Here is a 23,203-nt window from a genome sequence, read left to right on the forward strand (position 1 = left end):
CTTAAGAATAAACAACGCAGTGTGGCTTTGCTTTCTGGGAAAAGGGATTAATGAGGCACTCACCCAATTTCCAGTCAACCCTGGATAAATAAATACACTACTGAACTGTGTATTCCTTCTTTCACACAGGAAATGGAAAAGCAAAGGCCAAAAGAAAGCACTTCATATTTTTGTTTTATAATCTGAAGTTCCTGGTACTGTAGGCCTAGGCTATACCTGGGCCTATCAGTGTTCAAATATGCAAATGATTGCAAAAAGTGAAGACTAGATGCCATTAACCATAGCATGAACCAAGACTGTTTATTTTTTTAAAGCCTTTCAAAAAGATCCCTGACTGTGTGTGCCATTGTTTATTGCTCCAACCTTGCTGCCTGCTTCAACCTTCTTGCATGGCCCCCACTAAACATAGGTGACACTGTGAGTCAGTTGACACCAGAGGTGTTGTGAGGCATGCAACTGGGAAGTTTTTTTTTTTAAAAAGGGGGAAATTCCAAACTTTATGAGACTTTATGCATGTTTTTCAAGCTTTATTGGCATAATTGTGAAGTGAAAAATTGAGGAAATCAGCTAATCTGAGAAAAAGTTGCAAGCCTGGGTTATATGTATTCCACATAGTTCAAATTTCTGGATTCAATTTCAAAAATGTATCTATTCGGGCATGCAATTGGAAAGTAACAAAATAGAAGAAGTTCCAAGCTTTACAAGACTTCAGATAATGATTTACAAATACCGGTATTAATGGCATACGTGTGCAGTGAAAAATGAGGAAAAATTACATGCTTGGGTTATCAACCATTAGAACGATTGTATCCTTTATTCTCTATTGTTCCACATAGTTTGAGTTTCCCCGTGTAACAATTTCAAAAAATGTTCAGGCATGCAACTAGGAAGTACTGTAACACAAAAAGATGAAATTCCAATCTTTACAAGCCTTTATGATTTTTCAATTTTGAATTGCATATAAGAGTGAAGTGACAAACAAAGAAATCAGCTGATCGAAGGAAAAGTTGCATGCCTGTATCATGCCAGATCATTTGCTGGAATTTTGTTTATTCCATCAAATCCTGCTTCCTCCCGGATCTTAAGTAAGCGTAGTCTCAAGGTTCATTTGTAAAGATCCTTTTGAGGTCAGGGTAACGTATCTCCCTAAAGTAACCTCAGATTAAAGGGCCGATAAGCCATGAAATGAATTTCAAATGAAATCATATCCTCAGAACACACTGAACTGTATGAAAATTAAAGCAAGAAAATGATCAAATTTAAAAGACAACTGTGGGAAATCGGTTACAACAACAAAGTTTCTTCATGAATATGAACATTTGCGTGGGCAAAGAACCAAAAGAGATTGTTAAAGTCACAAAATATTGACAAAAATGGCCATTACAACATTGAAAGTGATAAGATGTTGGAACACATCCATGGCATTTGACCTTATAACCATGAAGGTAAATGTAGGAATACAAGGGGGAGTCACACCATGACTTCGCATAAACCTTTCAACTTTTCCCAGCCTTGTTCATGTTTCTGCAATGATAAGCACAAGTCCAGCTAAATGTGCGTGTACATTTTGGCTATGATCCACAATGAACAGGAAGACTTTTGGAAAACCAACCAGACATGCATAAAACCACAACTAGGAGCTTGCTATCACTTCAGCACATGTTCAAAAGATCAATGTTATCACAGCTATGTCAACAATCACAGATTTCCAGATCCAGCCAGTACACTGCAGTATGGTCTCCCGTTGAAATTATTGCACAATTGTTGATCTGGACTTTGTGGCTTGTTGTGTTGGTAGATTGACATCAAAATCTAGTGGGTATTAAATCTGGATATATCCATTGTTTCAAAGCAGTTCACTGAATACACACATTATCATGTGACTTTGTGGTGCTTTATAGAGGCATCATGGATCACGATTATGCAATAACAAGTTGCTTCTCAGTACATGTACATGTACATTGTAGCTCACAAAAACAAAGACACAGCCAGCCTAGGAAAGCTGGTTCCAGAGCTCGCAAAGTTCAATTGATTCAGAATAGCTATTGACTGGAAGTCTTTTCATGCATCTGGTCTGCACGATGGGCCAAATTTAGCCTATTCTATTGGTATTATGCCTATTTTATTGGCATTTAGCCTATTTTATTGGCATTACACAGGATGTAGCGCTGCCTGGTTCTCGTCACCAGCCTATTGCCAGATTGTCACAAGTGACACACAGTCAATGAGTCAGTCAGTCAGTCAGTCAATCAATCAGTCCGTCAGCCAGTCGGATCATGGAGTCTATTCCTTCCTCCATGGTCTGATGTAGGTATACAGAGGACATTAGGCTGATTTCTTGGACGGGACCACCAAACAAAAATATACATGTTGTAAACCAATTTTCACGGGCGAAAGAAATTTTGCAACCGACATAAATTATGTACCGGTACATCAGTTTGGAACTTCACAGGTACAAACTACAACGTACTGCAAGTGCAAACAAAACACAAAGTAAATTCAATTTCTACACACACATGCAACCTTTTTTTTGGGGGGGGGGTGTTCAAACATATTTGCTACCAACAGCATTTGACATTTTAAAGCATAATCAGCTTGTTATAACATGGACCACATGAGAATGCCATTTCCTTCAGGCAATGAGCAGGCAATCCCAGCCAGCCTCATCCTCAGTTTATTAAAGGGATGTGCACTCTGAACAATGCGGTGTTCAATTTTGTAAAACATTTTTGGACTCTTGAGTCTGATATTTTTATGGTGGCCATAGGTAGTTTGGATGAATTAATGGAAAGCCTTCCGAAGAAAAAAAAATAAAACATTTCTTTTATTCTTTAAATCCATGCAAATTCAAACAAAATTTGTTCACGCACTTTTCAATTCTTAAAATAAATTTTACGGTAAGATGATATCACATAATTGTTTTCTTTTTTTCAGAAATTACAATAGGAGAAATGACATCACTTCCAATTTGATTGTGAACCAGTTGTACAGTACAAAGTCTAAAACATAACAATGGTCCAAAAATAAAATTTGAAAATTGTGCAACTGCCGTCAAAGGACTTTTCAATGCCAACATCGCACCCACCAACGTGGTGGTTGCAAAATGCTCTATTTCAGGGGGATCTACAGCATTTTGTTCCGGGTTCCCCAAGTCAAGTACACAAAGGAGACAAAACCCACGCGGGCGATTTGTTTGACAACAAAGGCGCACGCCGCAGCTGCAACAGCGCGTTACGTCAACCGTCGTTGACACATAACATGGTGGGGTTTCCCTAAAGCTCCCAACTGCCATTGTCAACCAAAAAGTAGAAGGGATTAATACAAAAAATTGTGAAAAATAGACGCACGCGTCCGCATCTGGAACAAAGCTGCCAGAAAGCTTTCCATTTGATAGTAATGGCCGTCGTGGGTTACGCCATGCATGAATAATGAAAGTCAGTGCTTTTCAGGCTTTTCAAAATTATGCCGGGAGACAGCTGCAGAGTGAACGCGGAGCATTGTTCACTTTTGAATTTTCACCGAACATCTAAATATAGCAACTTTATTGTATGAGGGAAAAATGTACATGAGTAAACGAGTTCTCAAATCCGCAATTCTTTGCAGATACACATGTATACACCATGTACAATACAAAGTCAAGTAAATGCAGTTTATAATAAACCTCTACATGTATTTGTACAAGTGTGTCCTTGAACAGCAAATAAAAGCATTACACAGTGCTGTATCTCTATAGGTCAATATAAAATTTCATAAATCCACGATGTACATGTATACAATTTACATACATTTGTATACAAATTGTATTACAATACACTGTATGCATTGATGCACATGTACAGGTAGTGCACAGACAACAAAACCTGTTCAATTACAGATCAACTTTACATGGCAAATGTAGTGATCCCTGCCCCAGGAAGTCACCACAGACTGAATGTTCATCAGCTACGTGCCAATAAACATGCGTTCCAATTATTTCCTGTCCACTATCAATCAATCTCTACATAAGCATGGATGCCAGGGCATTCCATTCCAATGCTGTGTGTTTACTGACAGGAACTTGCTACGGGCAAAGAGATCAGGTGAGACAATACTCTCATTAAGCTACAAGTACACAATAAAAATGTCATGTACAGTATGTAAATATGGACCATAAAAACCTAGAATTAATGTTGATAAAATGCCATCAATTCAAGACTTCAGGTAATTGTGTTGAAGTATACAGGGGCAGTTCACCTGTCCAGAATATATCTGAATATTGTGCACAATTTTATCAATCACACCAACATTAAACAAATGAACAACATCAATTGTACATAAATGTACATGTACATGTACTTTACGTGTATACATACAGTACATTGTTCAGACAATGAAATTATGGTGAGACATCCAACATTTAGATGAACCAACCATTTGCCACATGTATTTGTCCAACACAAATTTTGTATAAAAATTAAGTGCATTCTATTTCCACATTATACTTTATAATGTATGTAGTTGTTACAGCTCAAAATTGATTGTGCTTGGTCATTTTGTCCAAGCGCGCAGTGTTGGAGTCTAATTTCTGCATAGTTTACATGTACATGTAGATGACATACGGTATGTGTGTGTACAACAGAGGTGAATCACCTATTCCCAGGTGATTAGTCTTCATTTGCTATGGCACTGATTAGCCGTGATGGGAATTAATCAGTTTTTAATCTGGTCACTCTGCACTGGTCAAGTCTGTCCTTGGGCCAAACTGGCCTTCACCTTTAGGGTACATGTAATAATTTATTGAAGCTTGAGATCCGTAATATTTATTCAAATCACTACGAATGCAAATGCAAAGAGGAAGGAGTTTTAATCATTTGCCAACAGACGATAACAATTATGTTTTTTTAATTTTCTTTTTTTGGGAGGGGGAATAGACTACAGTTATACTGTACATTTATTATTCACTGGGTTCCAATTTAACAAAAAAAATACATTAGCTTAAATAAAAAAAATTGTTGATGGAAGCATGACGCTTACACATGTGTGCAAGATGCACAAAAATGGGTAATTAAAATTGATCTTTTGAAATAAAAAGGCTATTGATTCTCCCCAAGGACTTAACTCAAAATGAAACATGATATTTAAAATTTGCAAATTAGCTAAAAGGAGTCCATTTAATCAAGAGAAAGTGCCAGGTAAAAAAATGGATGTAAAAAAAGTGTACAATAAGATGTTCAGGAGTTCGTTCTACTTTTCAGTCAATTGTGTGCTTAACCGGCACAAGTCAATCCGTCCGCGTGCTGTCCGGGTCAAGCCATCCCTTAGGCCATGTTGATATCGCACAACGATGTCTTCTCTCTCTGTGTCTCACTACACTCTCCCTGCGTACATAAAGCTCTTAACCCTCCAGCTCCAACAACACCGGCCAGCCGAGCCAGTCAGTCTGGCGACGGATGACTCCATAGACCGTATTTATTGAATCACTGAGCACGTACTCCCCCTTCTCATATCGTCGTAGGGGAGGGGAGTTGAGGAGAACCGTGCCGCCGTTTTATTCTCTCTCACTAATAGCCAGAGTGAATTCCTGAGAGATTACTGGCACTTTGGAAGATTCCGAAAAGGCTGCCAAACGACCGGCTCAATTTTGTCGAGGTGTCGAGGTTGGTTGAGGTGTTTTTGTTTTTCGTCCCGACTGGAGAAACAGAGGATCCAGGTCCATGGAGCCTTGATCCTGTTTTCTTGTACGGTAATTGCATTAGAAATCATAGGTTCAAAGAAAGTTCTTGGAACCTTTCAAATAACAAAAATTTTATCGAGTAGTTGACATCGGGCTAGAAGTAAAACAGGTCAAATGAGATTGCTTTTGGTGTGTCTTCTTTGATTTCAATATTACTACATGTAGGATATGGAACTCATGAACTTCGTGTAGAAACAAAGATAAGCACTTCGAGTGCACTCTAGTTTTAAAAACCAGAAAAGTAACTCATACTTCAAAATACACCCAATGTTTGCTTGCTCAAAAACATGGGTTGTTTTTTCCTTGAGTACACAGGGCACATACAACTCTCGAATACAACCTGTTCGCACTTAATAGTCATTAATTACACTTCAAATTTATGCGTCATACTCAAAATATTATAATTAGTGAAGTGAATAATGACCGAGACACACAGTGATGCAGAATGGTCATTATGACTCAGACAAATGCTGCCTTTTCTAGAGGGAAATAATTTTAGTCTGCACATACTGGATGATTTTATGGTAATAAATTACCAAATTTCAGAAGTGGTGATTGTGGTACAAATTAGTCACGATATTTAATTGTTATATCGTGTGCTTGGATACCGTAATTATTAGGCAGTTCACAATTATTTGAATGGAGGCATTTGTAAAAGGCCTAATAATTAGAAATTCCTAAATTTGCATCAGTATAGTTTAATTACTAATTCAGGCAAACTGCAATAATTCAAAACCACAATGCAGAAACACATCACAAACACAAACACATCACAATGAAAATTGTGATAGAAATAACTTTGCCAATCCAATAATGAAATCCAAGCATGAAAAGTAATACATGTAAGTAGCCCTATCACAATAGGAAGATCCCCCCGTTTTTTCCATGTTTTTTTTTTTTCGGGACAAACATGAACATGACAACAAAAAGGGTTTTAATACTAATACAAGTAACAATTGCCAACATTAACATGACAAATTAAGCATAAAATCTGGCTGAATTATGAATTTTAATTTATATCAACTGCTATTTTTTCACATTGAAATATTTTTTCATGGAAGTCATGGAAGTGTGAACACTTTTAATTAAGTTTTATCATTTGCTGGACAGTTGGAAATTTGTTAACATTTCATTGCTGCAATTTTTATTTACTTTATTGAACTCACAGTAACACATTAAACTCTCTTTTTCCTGCACTCATCATATTCATAGACTCTACAAAAACAAAGGGGGAAAAATTCCATACATGGACATCACTAATTTTTTCCAGTGCAGTGACCTATATCACTAAGTATAAGCTATCACTGTATTAGAAAGCAATAACACGTCCTAAAAGGTCAAATTTAACAGGCAGAATATTGAAGCGTTTACTGAGAAAACACTCAGAATTGTTCAGCCACTTTATACTAGGGTTTGTGCAAAAAAAAAGGAAAAAAATGTTGCAAGCTGACGCAACTTCCACGATTGTGTACACTACAAAGTCTATGATGGAGAGTCAAGAAAATTTACTAAGTATCTCCTAACAAAATTGGAAATGTTTCTCAGTCCCAGATTCATGTCTTATCTGCTTATCATCATTTTTGCAATAAATGGCCTTCATTGAGATGATATATGAAGAAAAAAGTGGCGTCAGGTTGCAACATTATTTCCAAAACAAAAACAGGGTGTAAAGTGATGTCAAGGACAGGTGGGCCTATGCCATGGAAATATTTCTGACAACGGCCTTACTTGAATTCAAGCAACAAAAGGGAATCCATATTAACTCGAGCTTGGCACAGAGGCTGTCTTGCAAGTTGCAGTGCAACTCTCAATATTGTCAATGGTCAACACACAGTCACAAGCACTGCGACAGTGCGAGCAAGACCGTCACCATGCATCTCGTGCAAGCAAACTTACCCGAGAACTGTCCCGGCTGAAGAACTGCCGAAGGCTCCAGTCCACACACGGCGAAATAGTCGACAAAACGGTTGGTCTGCTGCCCCGTGGAACCCATTCCATACGGGGAGAGACTATGGAAGACGGGCACAAATACAGATAGGAAGCCTTCTCCAAGTATCAAGAAATTAGCGTTTTCTCGACTGCTCTGATCTCAGTTCTGTTGCTGTTCTGATTTGTGTGTGGATGCGTCATTCTACTTAAATGTCATTGACACAATGCACACAGTCGGGCCCCTTCAAAACACACGTCGTTTGCTGCCTAATATCCGCCAGGAGCCATTGTGTAGTCTTCTGGATACCAGTCCAGTGGCACCAACTTTTGCCGGACTGAGATAACAGACCCATGTATGAAGCGAAATGATTAGGTGTGAAGTTATTCGTTTATTTCGCAATAATTTCTCCAAATTAGACATTTAATGCAATAATGACCACAATTCTTTTTTAATCTCCCACAAGTTGGGGCGTTTGCGGAAAACGGACTAAGTTTGACAAGTTTCGAGAGGCAGGTCCGTACTATGAGGGGGCGTGTTCTCACCTCCGATCCGGATTCTGTCCGAAGCCCAATATTTTCCCAAGATTCATCAATAGTTTCGACAATTTCGGTTTATATTGCTGACGAATTTCAGAAAATGAAGTCCTAGCTCACAAATTGTACTTCTTATCCAAACAGAAAAATATCGTTAAATTGTGTTGAAATAACCTTCAGCTCGATAAAGCTCATGATACATTTACTTTGGAATCGGAAGAGAGCACCCCCACCCTGAAAAAAAACTATGGACGGCTTTATTCAATAAAACTGTGAATGGAAATGACAGTTATTGAATAATTGCTCAATGTTTTCCAAACAAATTTTCACTTTATGATGTAAGAATAGGGCTTTCGTAGAAAGAAGACTGGGTTTGTGAGCGCAATCCGTATGAGGGGGCGTGTGCATTGGTTTGGTTTCGAACCTTCATCCTCACCAGTGTATAGCCTATCCGGTTTCCTACCCTTGAACATCTTCTCAATCAAGTTCAACATTTTCCCCGACTTAACCGGTTAACCCTGTAGTTTCGGCAAAAAGTTTCATGCGAAGTTGACTGTCAACAGATAAAGAGTGCATCACAATCTTTGAGATGTAGGCCTAACATGACGTGTCATGCCAACGGAAAACGTGATTACCATGCTTATTCCTCCATGGTTTTACTGAATGACTTTTTAAAAGGATGTTGTTACTTTAACTCCCGTTGGTTTGATCGTGCACAAATAACACAATAAATGTGCAAACGGACGTTGGAACCCCCCCCCCCCAAAAAAAGAGGGGGTGGTGGCCTAGTGGCTAGCTGACCTTAAAGTTCAATAGGATATCTACTGTATAATCAAGTCTGCAGACCGCGCGGGAAGGTATTTTTTCGATAGCTTTTAGCACTAATCAGCGCAGTCGTCTTGGAGGCGTGCTGAAAACATGGCTTCACGATATATCGATACATTAACGCACAAACAACCTCTAAAGCCAAGTTCTACGATTTTTGAACTGAAAAAAAAAACGTTGCCCGAGATGTGTGTGTTTGATCAAAGAATGAAAAATCTTAAAACGTGCATTTAACATTTTGTGAAAGCATTTAAAAGTGAGAGAAATACCTCGGTTAACAGGCTGGTGCAATGACAAATGATTTTTGTAATGATGCGTTAATATTCAACAAAAGGAACATTGAACATTAATTTAAAACAAGCGCAAAGTTCCACTCCTTTCCCAGAAATAAAAGTCAACGATTTTGCAACGGGACGGCAAATGATGTGCCCCTAACGACCCCTCCCCCGTCCACTCCAGTTCCCGGATGCAGTAAGAATCTTACTCAGTTACTGCATCCGGTAGTGGGGTGGACGGGGGATCATTTGCCGTCCCGTTGCAAAATCGTTGACTTTTATTTCCAATAATTTTCGCGGGGAGGGGGTCATCTGCAAATCAATGCTGAAATGAGACAAGGTTTTTTTCCTCCGGACACTTGGCCTCCGTAAAATCAATGGGGGAGGGGGGGGGGGGGGCTCGTACCATACTTTCAAAGTGATCGCTGTTCAAATCCGTCGATCATGAACACTATATTACAGAATGGTCTTCGAAAACCCCCGTAGCCTAGCTGGCCGGCTCAGTCCGAATGTTGGGCACAAGTTACCAGTATAATTGTCATGATTGTTTTGGGGTGTCAGAGCAGAGGGGGTTCAAATTATTTGTAATATATTTCTATTAAAAAAAAATGCGGGGTGACCCCTAAAAAAAACACTCCGGACCCGCGCCTGCCAGTTTGAGAATTTTATTGTCGATTAGGCGATATTCAATGCCGCTGTCGTCTGCCAGCGCAAAGCTTTGAGCGCAACCATCACCACCCATTTACGAACAGCGTCCAATTAAGAATCGCCTGAGCCATGATAAAGAGGGCGCAATGCTAAGTTTTTCTTGCGCGCAGAAGCTGACACGAATCCAAAGCACCAAAATCTTGGCGGCGCACATTAATTTATTTCGTTGATCGGCTGTACAGAAATTATGAACAAGAGCCGCTTACTCATTTTTCGGTAGTCCAACAATGGTCGTCCCGTTATTGTGACTATCCTAGATCTTCTAAAGCCGCCCAGCTGCAGAATCTTTGTAATATATAATGGCAAAGTCATTTTTCTAGGGACACGCCTAGATCTTCTGAAGCCGCTCCTCTACAATTTTTTTGGGCACACAATTTGTTCCCCCCCCCCAAGGACGCGCCTAGATTTTCCACGGCTGCTTCGCTACAAAATCCTTATATTTAACCGCAAAGTATTTTGCTTTCTAGGGACGCGTCTATTGCGACTGTTAATTGACCGAAGTGCCAACTCAATATAAAAACAGTTTAAGCAACTTTTTAGACACTTAAATATGAATATCTCATGCTCTTCAAAAACAAAACGATTTTTTTTTCTGCTAACGAATTTTCAATTGATATGTTTTGTTTTTAACAAAAACAATACTTTATTCCGATTTTGGGCGTCTTTCATTTTGTGCACAAATAACCCGCCCTGCGATAGCCCATTTATTGTCTGGCAGCCAATAATTCGAACTTTGTGGAGAAATAATTCAATGACTAAACGTCCGTGGATTTTTTTTTCAATGTCTCTTTCAAAAGTGAATAACGTTTATATTTCTGTAGGAAAATAGCAAGTGAAAAATTAACTTTATTAATCGGGGCGACACTCGAAAATAGCACCGGGAATCCATCTTTAACAACCCCTCCACTAGTAGCATACCCTTATCGTGAAATATACACCAGTAAAAAAGTTCCCATGAAAATGGCCAATCAAATTATGTTTTAGTAGAATTAAAACCAACTGTTTAAAATTCAAAACCAACAACAAACAAACAAAGCCAAAACACCCAAAACACTCCCACCCAAAACACAAGAAAACTTATGAAATAAGCAAAGAAAAAACAAAGAAAAACAACAAAAATCAAGAATTATTACAGAACACTGGTAAAAAGTAAAGTTTATTCATATTTGTTTTCTCTTTGTCGTCAGGATTCTAGTCCACAATTTGTTCAAGACAATATCACTCATCGGAGAATAAATACAAGTGAGTGTTATAGGTACACAAAATAGAGATCTTCATGTGAATTATGTCTTTAAAAATTAAAGGGAAAAAGATGGGAAACTGTTCGTGAGTTAAAGAAGTAAGCAACTGCAAAAACTGAACTTGCAAACTTGAATTTGCAAAAGGAACGTGAGTATTTCCTACCAACATTACAGCTTTTCTTGAGATGTAGAAAGAAGACATGCAGTTGCTGAACAAAGATGTATCTATGTAGAGAAAAACAGCAGTAATACATTTTTTTAAAGACATTTTAGTGGAATAGTAAATATTTATCATATTTGTTTTAAAAAAAGTTGTGGAGAATTATTAATGGTACATGTTCTTTTATACTTTCTTATCTTTGTAACTTACTGGTCTTGTATTTTGTTACATGATCACAAATAATTTTGATTAAAAAATTGATTAAAATTATATAATTTTATACCTTATTATTACGTATGATACAAATTATACATAATTTACATTGATATTTCCAATTATGAGTGTGGGGTTGATGGTAGCTTAATTAGTTTCTTAAAGTTGGGACAATTTTTTTACAAGCTAAATTTTTTTACAATAGACTTTACAGCAGCATTTGGACAAACTATTTGAATATTCGACAGTCGTGATCATGCTAACAAATTGTTCTGAATTGTTAACATTTGAAAAATGTAAAGACATTTTTTTTACTGAAATACATTATGTGATTGCAGTTAACAAAATATTATGACATATAAGAATGTGTTGAGGTTTCTTTCTTTTTTTGGCCTAGATAATTTCAACCTGTTGAATTGTTGAAAACTTTGCAGCGTTCCTTTCTCAGGCTCCTTTTCAAAAATAAAAAGAGGAAAACATACCCAAATAGGTACTAGTTTAATACATCCAAAAGTACGTCAGATATGCTTACAGAATTTAAGTACCATCCTAAAAATTACAAAATAAATACACGTTAAACCATTACAAAGATTCTCAACCAAAGCAAGATGCACTTAATGTTCAAAGAAAACAGATATTTTTCAGATAAGATTTTTTTTTTTGGTTTTAATTTAGAATTTTTAACATCCAAATGTGTATATACTTCACTGCATTATGTAAAATAATTAGAGTACAGATTTATTGTTTAAAAGCAACTCATACCGCATGTTTTCTGTTAAAAAAAAAATATGACACATGAAATATGCAAAATATACACCAGGTTCTGTCACCACGAAACAGATATCATTAAATAACCAGTATTATACTCACAATGAAGTTTTAAGTAGCACAAGATATAACTCATTCCAAATTACTATACACTGATCTTAACAGCAAAACATGCTCAAGAAGCAGACACAATGAACTCAATTGCTGTACATAGTTTGGAAACTTACTTCCCTTTCTTTACAATTGGTAATTAAATCAACTTTTTTTACAATAAATATTTTGCAAGCAGGCTGGGCTGAAAGTGAGGCAAGGGGGCCACTTGTAGAGGTTCCATTCATACCTTAGCAAGTTACACAGTAACTGTATATCCAGCCTCACTTTCATTCCAATATGGCAGTCACAAGCAGCAGACAGAGAGTTTTGAGTGAGTGGTCATGTGACCATGTGACTGGTCATGTGACCATGTGAAGGATGCAAACCACTGAGAACTGATCTGCGCCAAGCATGACATCTAGTCTTGTAGTCAAGTCCATCATGAGTCCATCACAACTCACAAGCGATTCAAGTGACCTCTGACAAACACTCCTTTGTCACAATTCACCCCCTGCTGCTTGTGACAAGACTAGTGAACTGACTTGTGATTTACTTTCGACCAGTCTTGAGATGGACTTGTCTACTAAATCTGGCAACATCCACTAAAGGAGCGGTATCCTCATAGGTGTCAATTGAAAGAGCACAGTAGTTAGCCCCTCACACCAACACAAAACATGAGCTTTCTTGTGTTGTCATTTTGTGTGTTCATGAAACTGAAAACTTTCTTTTACAACCACATTACCGTATGCATAAAGTACATGTATTTCAAGAAAGGCAAGCAACTCTATGTGCCACTATACTAAATACATCATTGCTCACATTGCACATCCAAACAAATTATAAGTTGATAATATACGAGTAAAAAAATCCGGAGCACTGTGAAATGTGAATACATTGCTGATAATCCGACCCATCCAATGTGTGTACTATAAAAAGGATTACAAAGATATCGTTGATTGAAAAATCAAACAAAAGAAGTAAAAAAAAAAACCTTGAAGGTGTATATGCCTTTATCGACAGTTTGAGAGTTTTTGCTATGCCTGTGCGACAGGTTTGAACTGGAAATAATGATAAGACTTCAAAAGTCGAAATGCTTTTATTTTTTGGTTCCGTAGTAACAACTGGGGTCCAAAACCTAGAGCCAAAACAAGATTTGAGTTTTAAAAATGCTGAGGTGATCTGAAAACTTAACTTTCCTTTTTTTCATGATTCTAATGTATATTTTATGACAATGACAAGCGCTATTTCTTTTTTTAAATTCTTGTCTTGTGCAATTAAGACATGATATTTTGTTCATTTTTTTCCAACTCATTTTGAAATCAATTACCTTTCAAATAATCAATTTAACAATACTGTTGTCAAAAAAATTAGAGGTTTTCTTTGTAAAACATTTGTTTTGATCTGATGATTTCATTTGCAAATTTAATAAAGAGCTAGAGAAATATGGCCTTTTTGCTTTTCACTAAATATCAACATTTGAGCTTCACATTCGCTGGTCTTTAGCCCACGCTAGGAAGCTACAACCGTGATGTGTTTTTGCTTGTGTGGACAATCCTGCTTTGCATGTTGGCAAGAGATAAATTTGTCATTGTTTTATCATTTCAAATTATCTACAGTTATCTACACATGCTTTTCATACTTTGTACAGTTATGGACATATAGGTACATATTTACAGAAAATATCATTTTAAAATGTGAAAAATACCGAGCACGGTCTGAAATATTTGCACATTGCTTTTTATAGAGAGAGAAAAAAACAATTATTGGTTAAAAAAAAGAACCTTGTGTTTATATCCTACCAAAAAAAACTAAGACAATTTTTCACAAAAGCTGTACAAAGTATTGAAGAAAAAGCCCTTAGCAAAAGAAAGAAAATGACTTTCGTTTTTTAACTTTTGACAAGAGCCTTATGAACATCAATATTGGTCAAACAGTGTACAAACCAAATAAGATTAAAACACTCACAGAAATATACAACATTGCTTCTATCTGTAACAGTCTACCATCCAGCCAAAATCAATATTTTTATTGTCAGACTTGCTCTGCAATTTTATATTGACAACAAATACAGGAGACAGCAACTGAGAATGTTGACCAAACGTTTCACTGTATTCACATCAAAACTAAATCTATTTAATCTTTTCTACTTATGAAATTGATTAATGGTCAAAAGCAAGACATATGCAAATTGATCCACATAATACAAATAAGAAGAGGCATATAAATATACAATGATTGTGAATATTTATGAAGCAAATATATTTTCATGAATATTCATGTTGTAATTCATCTTTGATGAAAATATTTTTGGTTTCTCAACATTCAGAAGTTGCAGCCCTCTGCAGATAACACTGCAGAGATATCTTGACAATGAATATTCATGAATTACTGAAGGCTGGGGCTGCGCTGTAGGTACTCAATATTGAAGCATCTCAAATATCATGAATATTCATCTTGTTTTCTCCTTTATTCAAAGGATTTTTCCTTATGAATATTCATCCCGGTGAAATACTGCTGAAATTGGTTGTAGACACTCCATTCCAACTTATTTCTGATACTATGAATATTCATCATGTTTTCTCTTATTGCCAAATTGTCCTACTCTGCATTTCATGAATATTCATCTTGGTGTTCTGCCAGTTGTTTTCATCTGCCGATATCCCAGTCTTGAAGGTGTTCAGACAGTAATCTCCACAGTTTTCTGGATGTCTTCCGTGGACAAGCCAACGCTGTCAATGCTGTTGGTGTCGCTATCGCAGCTCTGGGCTCCTGACAGGTTTGCTGCTTCCTGCAGCCTCATCAGCATGTTGAACTGAAGACAAAAGGGGAAAAAGAGAAAGAAATTGTAAGAATCTTTACCTTTTAGGGCAACAACTATCAATGGATTGAAGCCAAACTATCCAGGTTTAGACAAAATACCTGTGTGGCTGGAGTTAATAAGGTGTCCTCTGGACATTGAGTTATTTATGATTTTTTTTTAGGAAATTCAGTTCAGTCACAGGGTTGGATTCTCTCTCCTCTAAATTCACTGCAAGTTGAATGTTTTTAAAAAAAGTGTTGGCAAAAAACATTTGGTGACGACACACACAAACTTTGGCCGAAAAAATATGAATGCAGAATGATGTTAAGGAAGCTTGACGACACTTTTTGCTCAATCACAAAAACAATTTGAAAAGCGAATTAATCATGTGCAAGTTGCATTTTCAAAACAGTTCTTCTCAAAGGTACACAAACATTCTATTCAGAGTATTCTTTCAATATCACAAAGGAAGTGATGTCCGTACAATTCAACTTCTGCAAGGCTCTAATTGATACAGAGAACGAACTTAAATATTCATAGTCTGAAGCAAAAACACATTAATCAAGAAAGAAATGTTCTTCAAATAACACAAAAGAAAACACGACATCAATGGCTGAAAGTATACAGTTCTCAACTCGAGACATGCATGAATATTCTTCCTGATTGTGTGTGCCAACAAAAACCAGAACAAAAGACACATATTTTACATGCTTAACGCTTAGAATGCAGTGTTTCAGCTACATATGTGCAGTTACATTGGCCAAAAATATGTGGGACAAGTTGTAAGCTGTGAGCTACACGACATTTGCTCAATGAGACTTAACGCATTCTACACATAAGGCAAACTATAGAATTCAAGGTGTTGTCCCTATATGCTGATATGGCTGGGGTTATGGTTTATGAAAGTACACTACCATTAAATTTCGGCAAAAAATTAAGGCAAAAGTAGTGACTGGCAATACTAGAACTAATACTATAGGATCACATTGATGGCTTATGGCGCCCTCTATTGGTAGTGGCTATTACAACTATGAATAAATCAAGAGCACATGCATACACCTCACAAAGTTCACCAAAATCACGATGCACGTTTCTACAATTGTTAAATGGTGAATGACACTTTCTCTGTTTTAACACATTATGCACAACATGAATACATGATGCAGACACGTCAAGACGATCATGTGCATAAAACAACGTACCAGCCCCTCCGTGCCTGTCGCAACCTACCTAACAAGGTTAAATGGTTGGGCTTGCGCAGCTGCGCGGGCTGGAGTAGCCTGAGGCCTCTTGTAAATGCATGAGCATGCTCAGCTGTCATGGTTGCCATGGAGAAATAAGGTCAAAGGTTAGAGTGGGTGCAGCGTTACGTCGTGATTGGGGGTTAGTGTGCATCCGGGCCAGGGTCAGTGGTAAAACGGTTGCAACAATGATGTTACTTGTTAAGCCATCTTGAATTTGTCCATACTGAATGCAAGTAGTTGACATTTAGCCACTGGCTTTCAAGAAAACTTCCCTACCGATATTCTGAAGTTTTAAAGGTTTTTCCAAAATCCTAGTCACAAACTCTAATTATTATGTCAACGAATCCCCGTTTCTTATTTTCCAACTTACGTAAAGACTACGCCCCAGTAGTTTTGGAGGGAATGGCAAATACATTTGATATCTTTCCCAACAAATTTTGAAAGCTTTTTCATGTTGGTCTTTGACATTTTAGCATAAAATACCTACGGCAGTTTCACAAACTGTTTCCCATGTAATCATTTTCTAAAAAAAGGTCAACCGACATTCAGTTCCATTTCTCAAATTTGAACCAGTATAACGGGTTAAGTTTTAATTACTGGCATTTATTTATACAAAACTTACCAGCGGATCGCCTTCAGCATCACTCTGTCCAGATTGCTGACCTTTAATCCCGGTGTGCATGGTGTAGCCATCAAACCCGACATCCTCCGGGCGTAACCGTAGCAACGAGGGCCAGTCTTGGCTGCTGGTGGGTTGCCAGGGGTAACTGTCAATCACCCACTCGGCAGGGTCTTCCCAGGCTGCTTTGCGACCGTAGAGCTGCAACAAGATCAGAGACAATTGTGCATAGCTTGAACGGTTTGTTTGTAAATAACTACCTTTTGGTTTGAAAAGTAACATGGGCATGGTATGTTAAGTACTTTCTGAAAGCCCGCAAGAAAAACAATTACTAACAGTTTGGGAGACCTCCAACATTAGAGCAAGTTGTTACTCAGTGCATATGCAATTTAAACCTGAATATGTGACGCCATGCCAAGTATTGGTTGCATTTACATTTATATATATATATATTCTGGTTTATTATTAGAAACAAAACATATTGTACACAACAGCATAAATGCTGATAATTACAATATTTACAAAGAAGCTAAAATTTCATACCGTTACAGTTACAGCATTTGTGTAAAGCATACATGTATGAGCCAGCATCAAGGCAGGAAAGCTCAGATTGTGGAATGGTAAAATGATGCATCAGAGGTTGCACAGAAAAAAAGGTACAAACTTGATCGGTGAGGTTCAAAATTGCAAGCTTGTAAGTTTTCTTGCATGCTCTCGTAAACTTTCAAAAAATGACACTGATCTAGGGTCAAATCCAATATTAAAACAACCCACATACCTGTAATCCTTCCCTGACAGCCTCCAGGAGATAGGGCACGATGGAGTAGTTCCAGAGATCAGTGAACCAGACCTGAGACCCAGCTAGATCCACAGGGCAAGACAGGAACAGCCTAGGCCCGATGGTCACGTCTGAGGAGCTGTGAGACTCCAGGAACTTGTTGAGGTGCTGCCAGACTTTGGGAATCCAGTCGATGATCTTGTTGAGGTCATTGTTGCGTGTGTTCTCTCGGATCTCGGTCTCGACCAGCTTGCGTCGCAGGAAGCGACCTAGGAAACCCTTGACGGGCTCCATGTGGTTGGCACACAGCACCCACCTAAACATCAAAAGAGACAATATTTCAGAAGTTTAGAAATATGACACACTGGAATGATCACAATCGGTAACAACCACTGGCTTTGAGAATGTTACCTTTGATTTTCCTATTGTGGGTTACCTAAAAATTCATTTAGTAGACCAATTTCCAATAACGTCATTAAGCTACCATTTGTTTAAGTCAAGTGACAGTATATGTTGTAATATTTATACTAATTTTGTGCAAGTGAAATAAAACTGTTATATTATTTATACCTGTACTTTGTAAAGCAAACTTTTCCGTTGATTTCTGTTATCTACAACAGCAGTTTTGAAAGTAAGTGTTTGGGAATCGGCACAACTTTTTTTCAAAAGAGTCCTTAAATCGAAACAGTGTGTTGAATACATGACCAAACCAAACAAGAACTGGAAATTCTACAAAATGTTTAACTTTCCAACCCAGGAAAACTAATCTTTTGTCTGCATGTGTTTTTACCTGAAGTTATGATGCAGCTGTAGGTTGGTGGAGGAGCATGTCGCTTGGTTCATGGTGCCGATGATGAACGGGCACTTGTGATACTTGTAACTAAGGAAACCATTGAAGATGTCGCCAAGGGAACCGACGTGATGGAGGTTGTCTAAGATGATGACTGAAGGCAGATCCACCGAACTGTAGGTTGGAAAAGTAATCGGTGGAATCAATTTTTTCCACTTCTTTACTTGGGTCTTTCTTCTCTATAAATAGTCATGTTTGTTTTTTTCTTTGCACATCAATTGTCTCAACTCCTATCACTGTTATGCAAGTTTCTAGTTTATTCAATATGTTTATATCACACTTTTAGTTTTATTCTTGTAAGTCATTCAAGCGCTACCTTACTTTTCCATGTAAAATACTACAAACAGAAAGCTCGAATATCATCCAGATTTTGATCAACATGAACCCTTCAAATTTACAGGAATCTCTCAAATATATTTAAGAAAAATAGTAACAAAGATTTCAGGGGAAAAAATCATAACGAAGCAGATTGGAAACACAAAGATATTTTGTTCACATCTGGGGTGCTTTCTTATTCCAGACTTGTCCGTTTTGTAATGCAACTCACTTTGTCTCGCATTGGTCGGCCACATTAGTCAGATATTGTTTCAGCTCTTTGCTGGATTTGTGGTCCACGTTGAAGACGGCGATGGTGGACTCTGAGGGCTCTTTGCCACCCCTCTGAACGATATGATCGGCCAATCTCTGAGCTAGGAAAGTCTTCCCTGTTCCACTAGGTCCACACAGGATGATGCGTCTGTGCTCCAGGAGTAACGAGATGTATCGCTGGAGGATTGGTTTGGGAATCAGGGTCTCGAAGACAAGGCGATCGCAGCTGTTCTGCTGTACACCTACAATATAAATACATATTTCAAGTATAAATTATTAAACAAGAAACTTGCACAATTTAATATTAGGTTTTGCCCTTCACCGACGTATAAACACTGTATACTCAGTGTGTTACCTCCCGAGTGAAAGTTGGAAAAAAATCACTCGGGTGGGACTCAAACCCACGACCTCCTGCTTTCTAGCGCAGACGTCTAACCACTCGACCACCGAGCTTGCGGGATCGGTTGGCTGGTTCGAATCGTATGTAGCAGCGGGTACCGCAATGAACTATCCATAAGATGGAATTGGCATCGGGGTGATGTAAATTTGCACAAAATGATAATTGACCGTTATGGATTCAGCCATAAGACCTGTCCACTTATGACATTGGCAACATGTGCATTTTTCCGATGCCACACTACATGTTCATGCCATGTGCGTTACGTGTACGTTAGACTTTTGTTGGACATTTGACTGTGCATCATTATAATGGATCAGTATATTAAAACAGGTGTGGTGAATAAGCTTCTGGAACACTTGTAAAAGGGAGATATTTTGGGCCAAATTTTCATGGCTCTGCTAACCACAGAATTTTGCACTTCAACATTTTGTGCTTACAGTGACAACGCAGAAATTCCATGCTTATCCTGTAAGCATAGTTATAGGATGTAAGCATGCACAAAGCCAAACTCCCTGCTAACTGGTGAAATACCTTTACTGTCGGCACAGAATATTCGGCGGTAAGTAGTGGAGATTATTTTCTTGTAATAAGCAGTTATGAAGTTATAAAGTGAGGTGAATACATGCGTTATTCTTGGGGTTTTCTTTGTTTTTCAGAGTGCTTAGATGAATCTACCAATGGGTTTAGACACAAAAGCACCCTCTAGTGGCAAGATATGTTTCAGTGGGGGTCAGAAATGAATTGACATCACACTTACATTTGACATGGATCTGGATGGATGTGTTATCACCCACTAGGTATCCACAAGGCAAGAGTTCTGGTGGGTCCGAGTCTTTCGTTCTGATGATCTCTCCGACGATGTAACTATGTACACTCTCTGCACTGAGGCCGACGTTTGTCACTGGGTCTATTCTTAATACATACTCCTGTAGGAATGACAATGATATAAAGTTATTAAGGTACCCAACAATGTTTTAGTTGAGTCCATTACAAGTCATATTGCAAGCTATTCAAATGAACTGTGGAAAAAAAATTCCTGTGTTATTATTCATTCCCTGTTATTGGTGAATGAAAGGAATTGTGATGTACTTTTGACAGAAATTAATATACTTGTGATGTACTCGAACACAACATTGGTATTGATTTACTATTGAACAGAGCCAGGGTTTTACACTTCTGTCTCCCATAAACTAGAGTTAGCTTGCCTCTGTGGCGCTCGTTTGGCATAGGCCGAAATAGGGTGGGTTGTGGATTGTTTCAAATGAACTGGGTTTGGTTTGGTTGGGTTACATTAGGTTTGAATGGGTTGCCTTGGTTAAGTACCTTGGATGGGCTTGGGTTGACTTGGGTTAGAGCTGGGGCAAGGCTAGGTTATGGTTGGGCTTGGAAGCCTAGGTTTGTTGGTCCGGGCTAGGCTGTTTTAAGATATCTGCATCTGGGGTGGTTGAGACTAGTTTGGAATCGGTACAGATTGTTTGGTTGGGAGGGGATGGGTAGGTAATCTTGACAGAAAGTGATGGTCTTGTACAAACCTTGAATATTCTCTTGACGACACTGTCTAACGTGTCCCAGTTTGTCTTGCTACTGATGCCAATGGTTCCTATAAACACTTCCTGTTGCTTAGGCAAGACATGCTGTAAGTAAAAGCAAGTAACAAAACATCAATAATTGCAAAGTTTTACACATTTCCCATGAAGCATGTAGGTTGTGCTTTTTAAAGTTCCAACTAAGTACAAATCTTGCAAGGATCATCATTACCTCTGCCTGTTTAACAGCTTCGGGTAGACTATTGACAGCAACGGTCACAATGATGCGTTGACTGTTGTTTGTCATACCAGAGTTGTCATCCAGCAAAATATCTGGAGGAAAAAAAGTCAAATTAAATGTAGTTCTAATTAGATAAAAAAAAAAGGTTATCATTTAACATGCTTTAACACAATCCATAACAAATGTTTTCTGTAGGTAAACTTAGGTTCATACTTAAGGCAAATGTGTATGCAAAATTTGACATCATAACACATTTGCTGTGAAATTTGCAAGACTTGAAATTTGTTCAGCTTCACAAATTCGCAGCACGAAAAGTTGACATGACATCTGAAAGTTGCGTTCACCTTCTCTTTCCCACTGAGTATGAACTAGTTGTAATTCTGTTTGAAATGAATAAGTGTAAGAAACTGCACCTTGACTTACCTAGACTGCCGTGGTCTGAGTTCATGCTTAACCGATGCCTGTCTAGTGAATCTCGGCTGAGCCGTTTGGAAGATCCTAGAGAGTTGAGAGAGGCTTGGGAGGAGCTGGCATCCAGGGATCGATGAGCGACGACTTGACGTTGGAGTCTGTCATTCTCCTGCTTGAGTGTGCTCATTTCATTCTGTCCAAAATGAAGGGACAAAATTCTTAGTTGTGTCTTAGATAACAAAAGCCTGTCTAAATGCAAATTGGTTTGGGCCCATAGTTACATATGCAGTAGTCCTTCAAGTCTATCTGGGGATTTTTTTCAGAGTTAGATCCCAGCAAAAACAGACTTTCTTCATTTTTGATCCGTGAAAAATTGTGTGTGCCAAATTTTAGCTGACCGGAGCACAAAAAAAGTGCATGAATTCTATTTAGTTGATTTTCTTTTTTACATGTACTATAATATTATTTTTCTTTTTATCAAAGAAATTTCATTGAGCGGATCCTGGAGTCATTTTGAACGACTGCAACAGTTGATCTTTTAACTGTGGTCGCTCCTAATTGTTTCAAAAGTCCAATAATATTCGATCTTTGGAATGATTTAGTTTGGCATGACTATGAAACGCAAGTCTGGTGGTTCCTTCCTACCTTCATTTTGCTCATGGATTCCTTCATCTGATCCAGTTGATGCTGTGAGCTCAACGCTTCCAGCTTGACGTCAGTCAGCTTGCTCTCCTTCTCTCTCAGTTTCCTCTTGAGATCGTTGATTGTCTCTTGGCTCTTCTCAGCATCGTAGATTCTATTGATGGAAATCAAAGAGTGAAGGAAATTTTAGTTTAGAGGTTTTTGGCAAAATGGAATTAATAACAGTTACTTGAACAATTATTGAACTACGGAGGAAAATTAATTTTGATACAGATAAAACTGGTGTAAAACTTTTACGAAATGACACTTTGTTTTGAGGGATTTACATGTACATAAGTATTATTATTAGTGGCAAAACTACCACACATTAAATTACATTTCATAAAGAATAAAACATGTTTTTTTACTTGTTTATACATTTTGTTATTCACTGAAATGAAATTTCAAGATCAGTTTTAACATTCTATGCTTTAAATGAGATTCCATTTAGCATTGATTAAAAAAAACTGAGAAGAAAAAGCACTTGAAAATGGCCCTATTGGCTTTTAAGAAGCAGTCTGTCACCAAAATTGTAGAGAGACTAAAGAGTGAAAAAGTAACGTGCCCCCTTCAAAAAGGCCAGAGCCACAGAACAGGTCTAGCAGT

General features: G+C 37.8%; 2 protein-coding genes across 2 annotated transcripts in view; both read right to left on the minus strand.

Moving 5' to 3' along the window:
- LOC119722871 (DENN domain-containing protein 5B-like) overlaps window positions 1-7,940 on the minus strand; it is a 37,799-nt gene extending 29,859 nt beyond the window's left edge. The window contains exon 1 of the mRNA XM_038193267.1: window positions 7,610-7,940. Coding sequence (XP_038049195.1) covers window positions 7,610-7,706 — 97 coding nt within the window. The 5' untranslated portion in view covers window positions 7,707-7,940. The remainder of the gene's footprint in view (window positions 1-7,609) is intronic.
- Window positions 7,941-11,110: 3,170 nt separating this feature from the next.
- The window catches only part of LOC119722873 (neuron navigator 2-like), a 34,483-nt gene continuing 22,390 nt past the window's right edge, over window positions 11,111-23,203 (minus strand). Inside the window, exons 5-14 of the mRNA XM_038193270.1 lie at window positions 22,562-22,712; window positions 21,929-22,109; window positions 21,497-21,597; window positions 21,271-21,372; window positions 20,496-20,664; window positions 19,298-19,580; window positions 18,691-18,864; window positions 17,901-18,216; window positions 17,126-17,323; window positions 11,111-15,271 (exon numbers count right to left, since the gene is read on the minus strand). Coding sequence (XP_038049198.1) covers window positions 15,137-15,271; window positions 17,126-17,323; window positions 17,901-18,216; window positions 18,691-18,864; window positions 19,298-19,580; window positions 20,496-20,664; window positions 21,271-21,372; window positions 21,497-21,597; window positions 21,929-22,109; window positions 22,562-22,712 — 1,810 coding nt within the window. The 3' untranslated portion in view covers window positions 11,111-15,136. The remainder of the gene's footprint in view (window positions 15,272-17,125; window positions 17,324-17,900; window positions 18,217-18,690; window positions 18,865-19,297; window positions 19,581-20,495; window positions 20,665-21,270; window positions 21,373-21,496; window positions 21,598-21,928; window positions 22,110-22,561; window positions 22,713-23,203) is intronic.

Source organism: Patiria miniata, unplaced genomic scaffold (genome assembly GCF_015706575.1).
Source record: "Patiria miniata isolate m_02_andy unplaced genomic scaffold, ASM1570657v1 HiC_scaffold_16, whole genome shotgun sequence".
NCBI lineage: Eukaryota > Metazoa > Echinodermata > Asteroidea > Valvatida > Asterinidae > Patiria > Patiria miniata.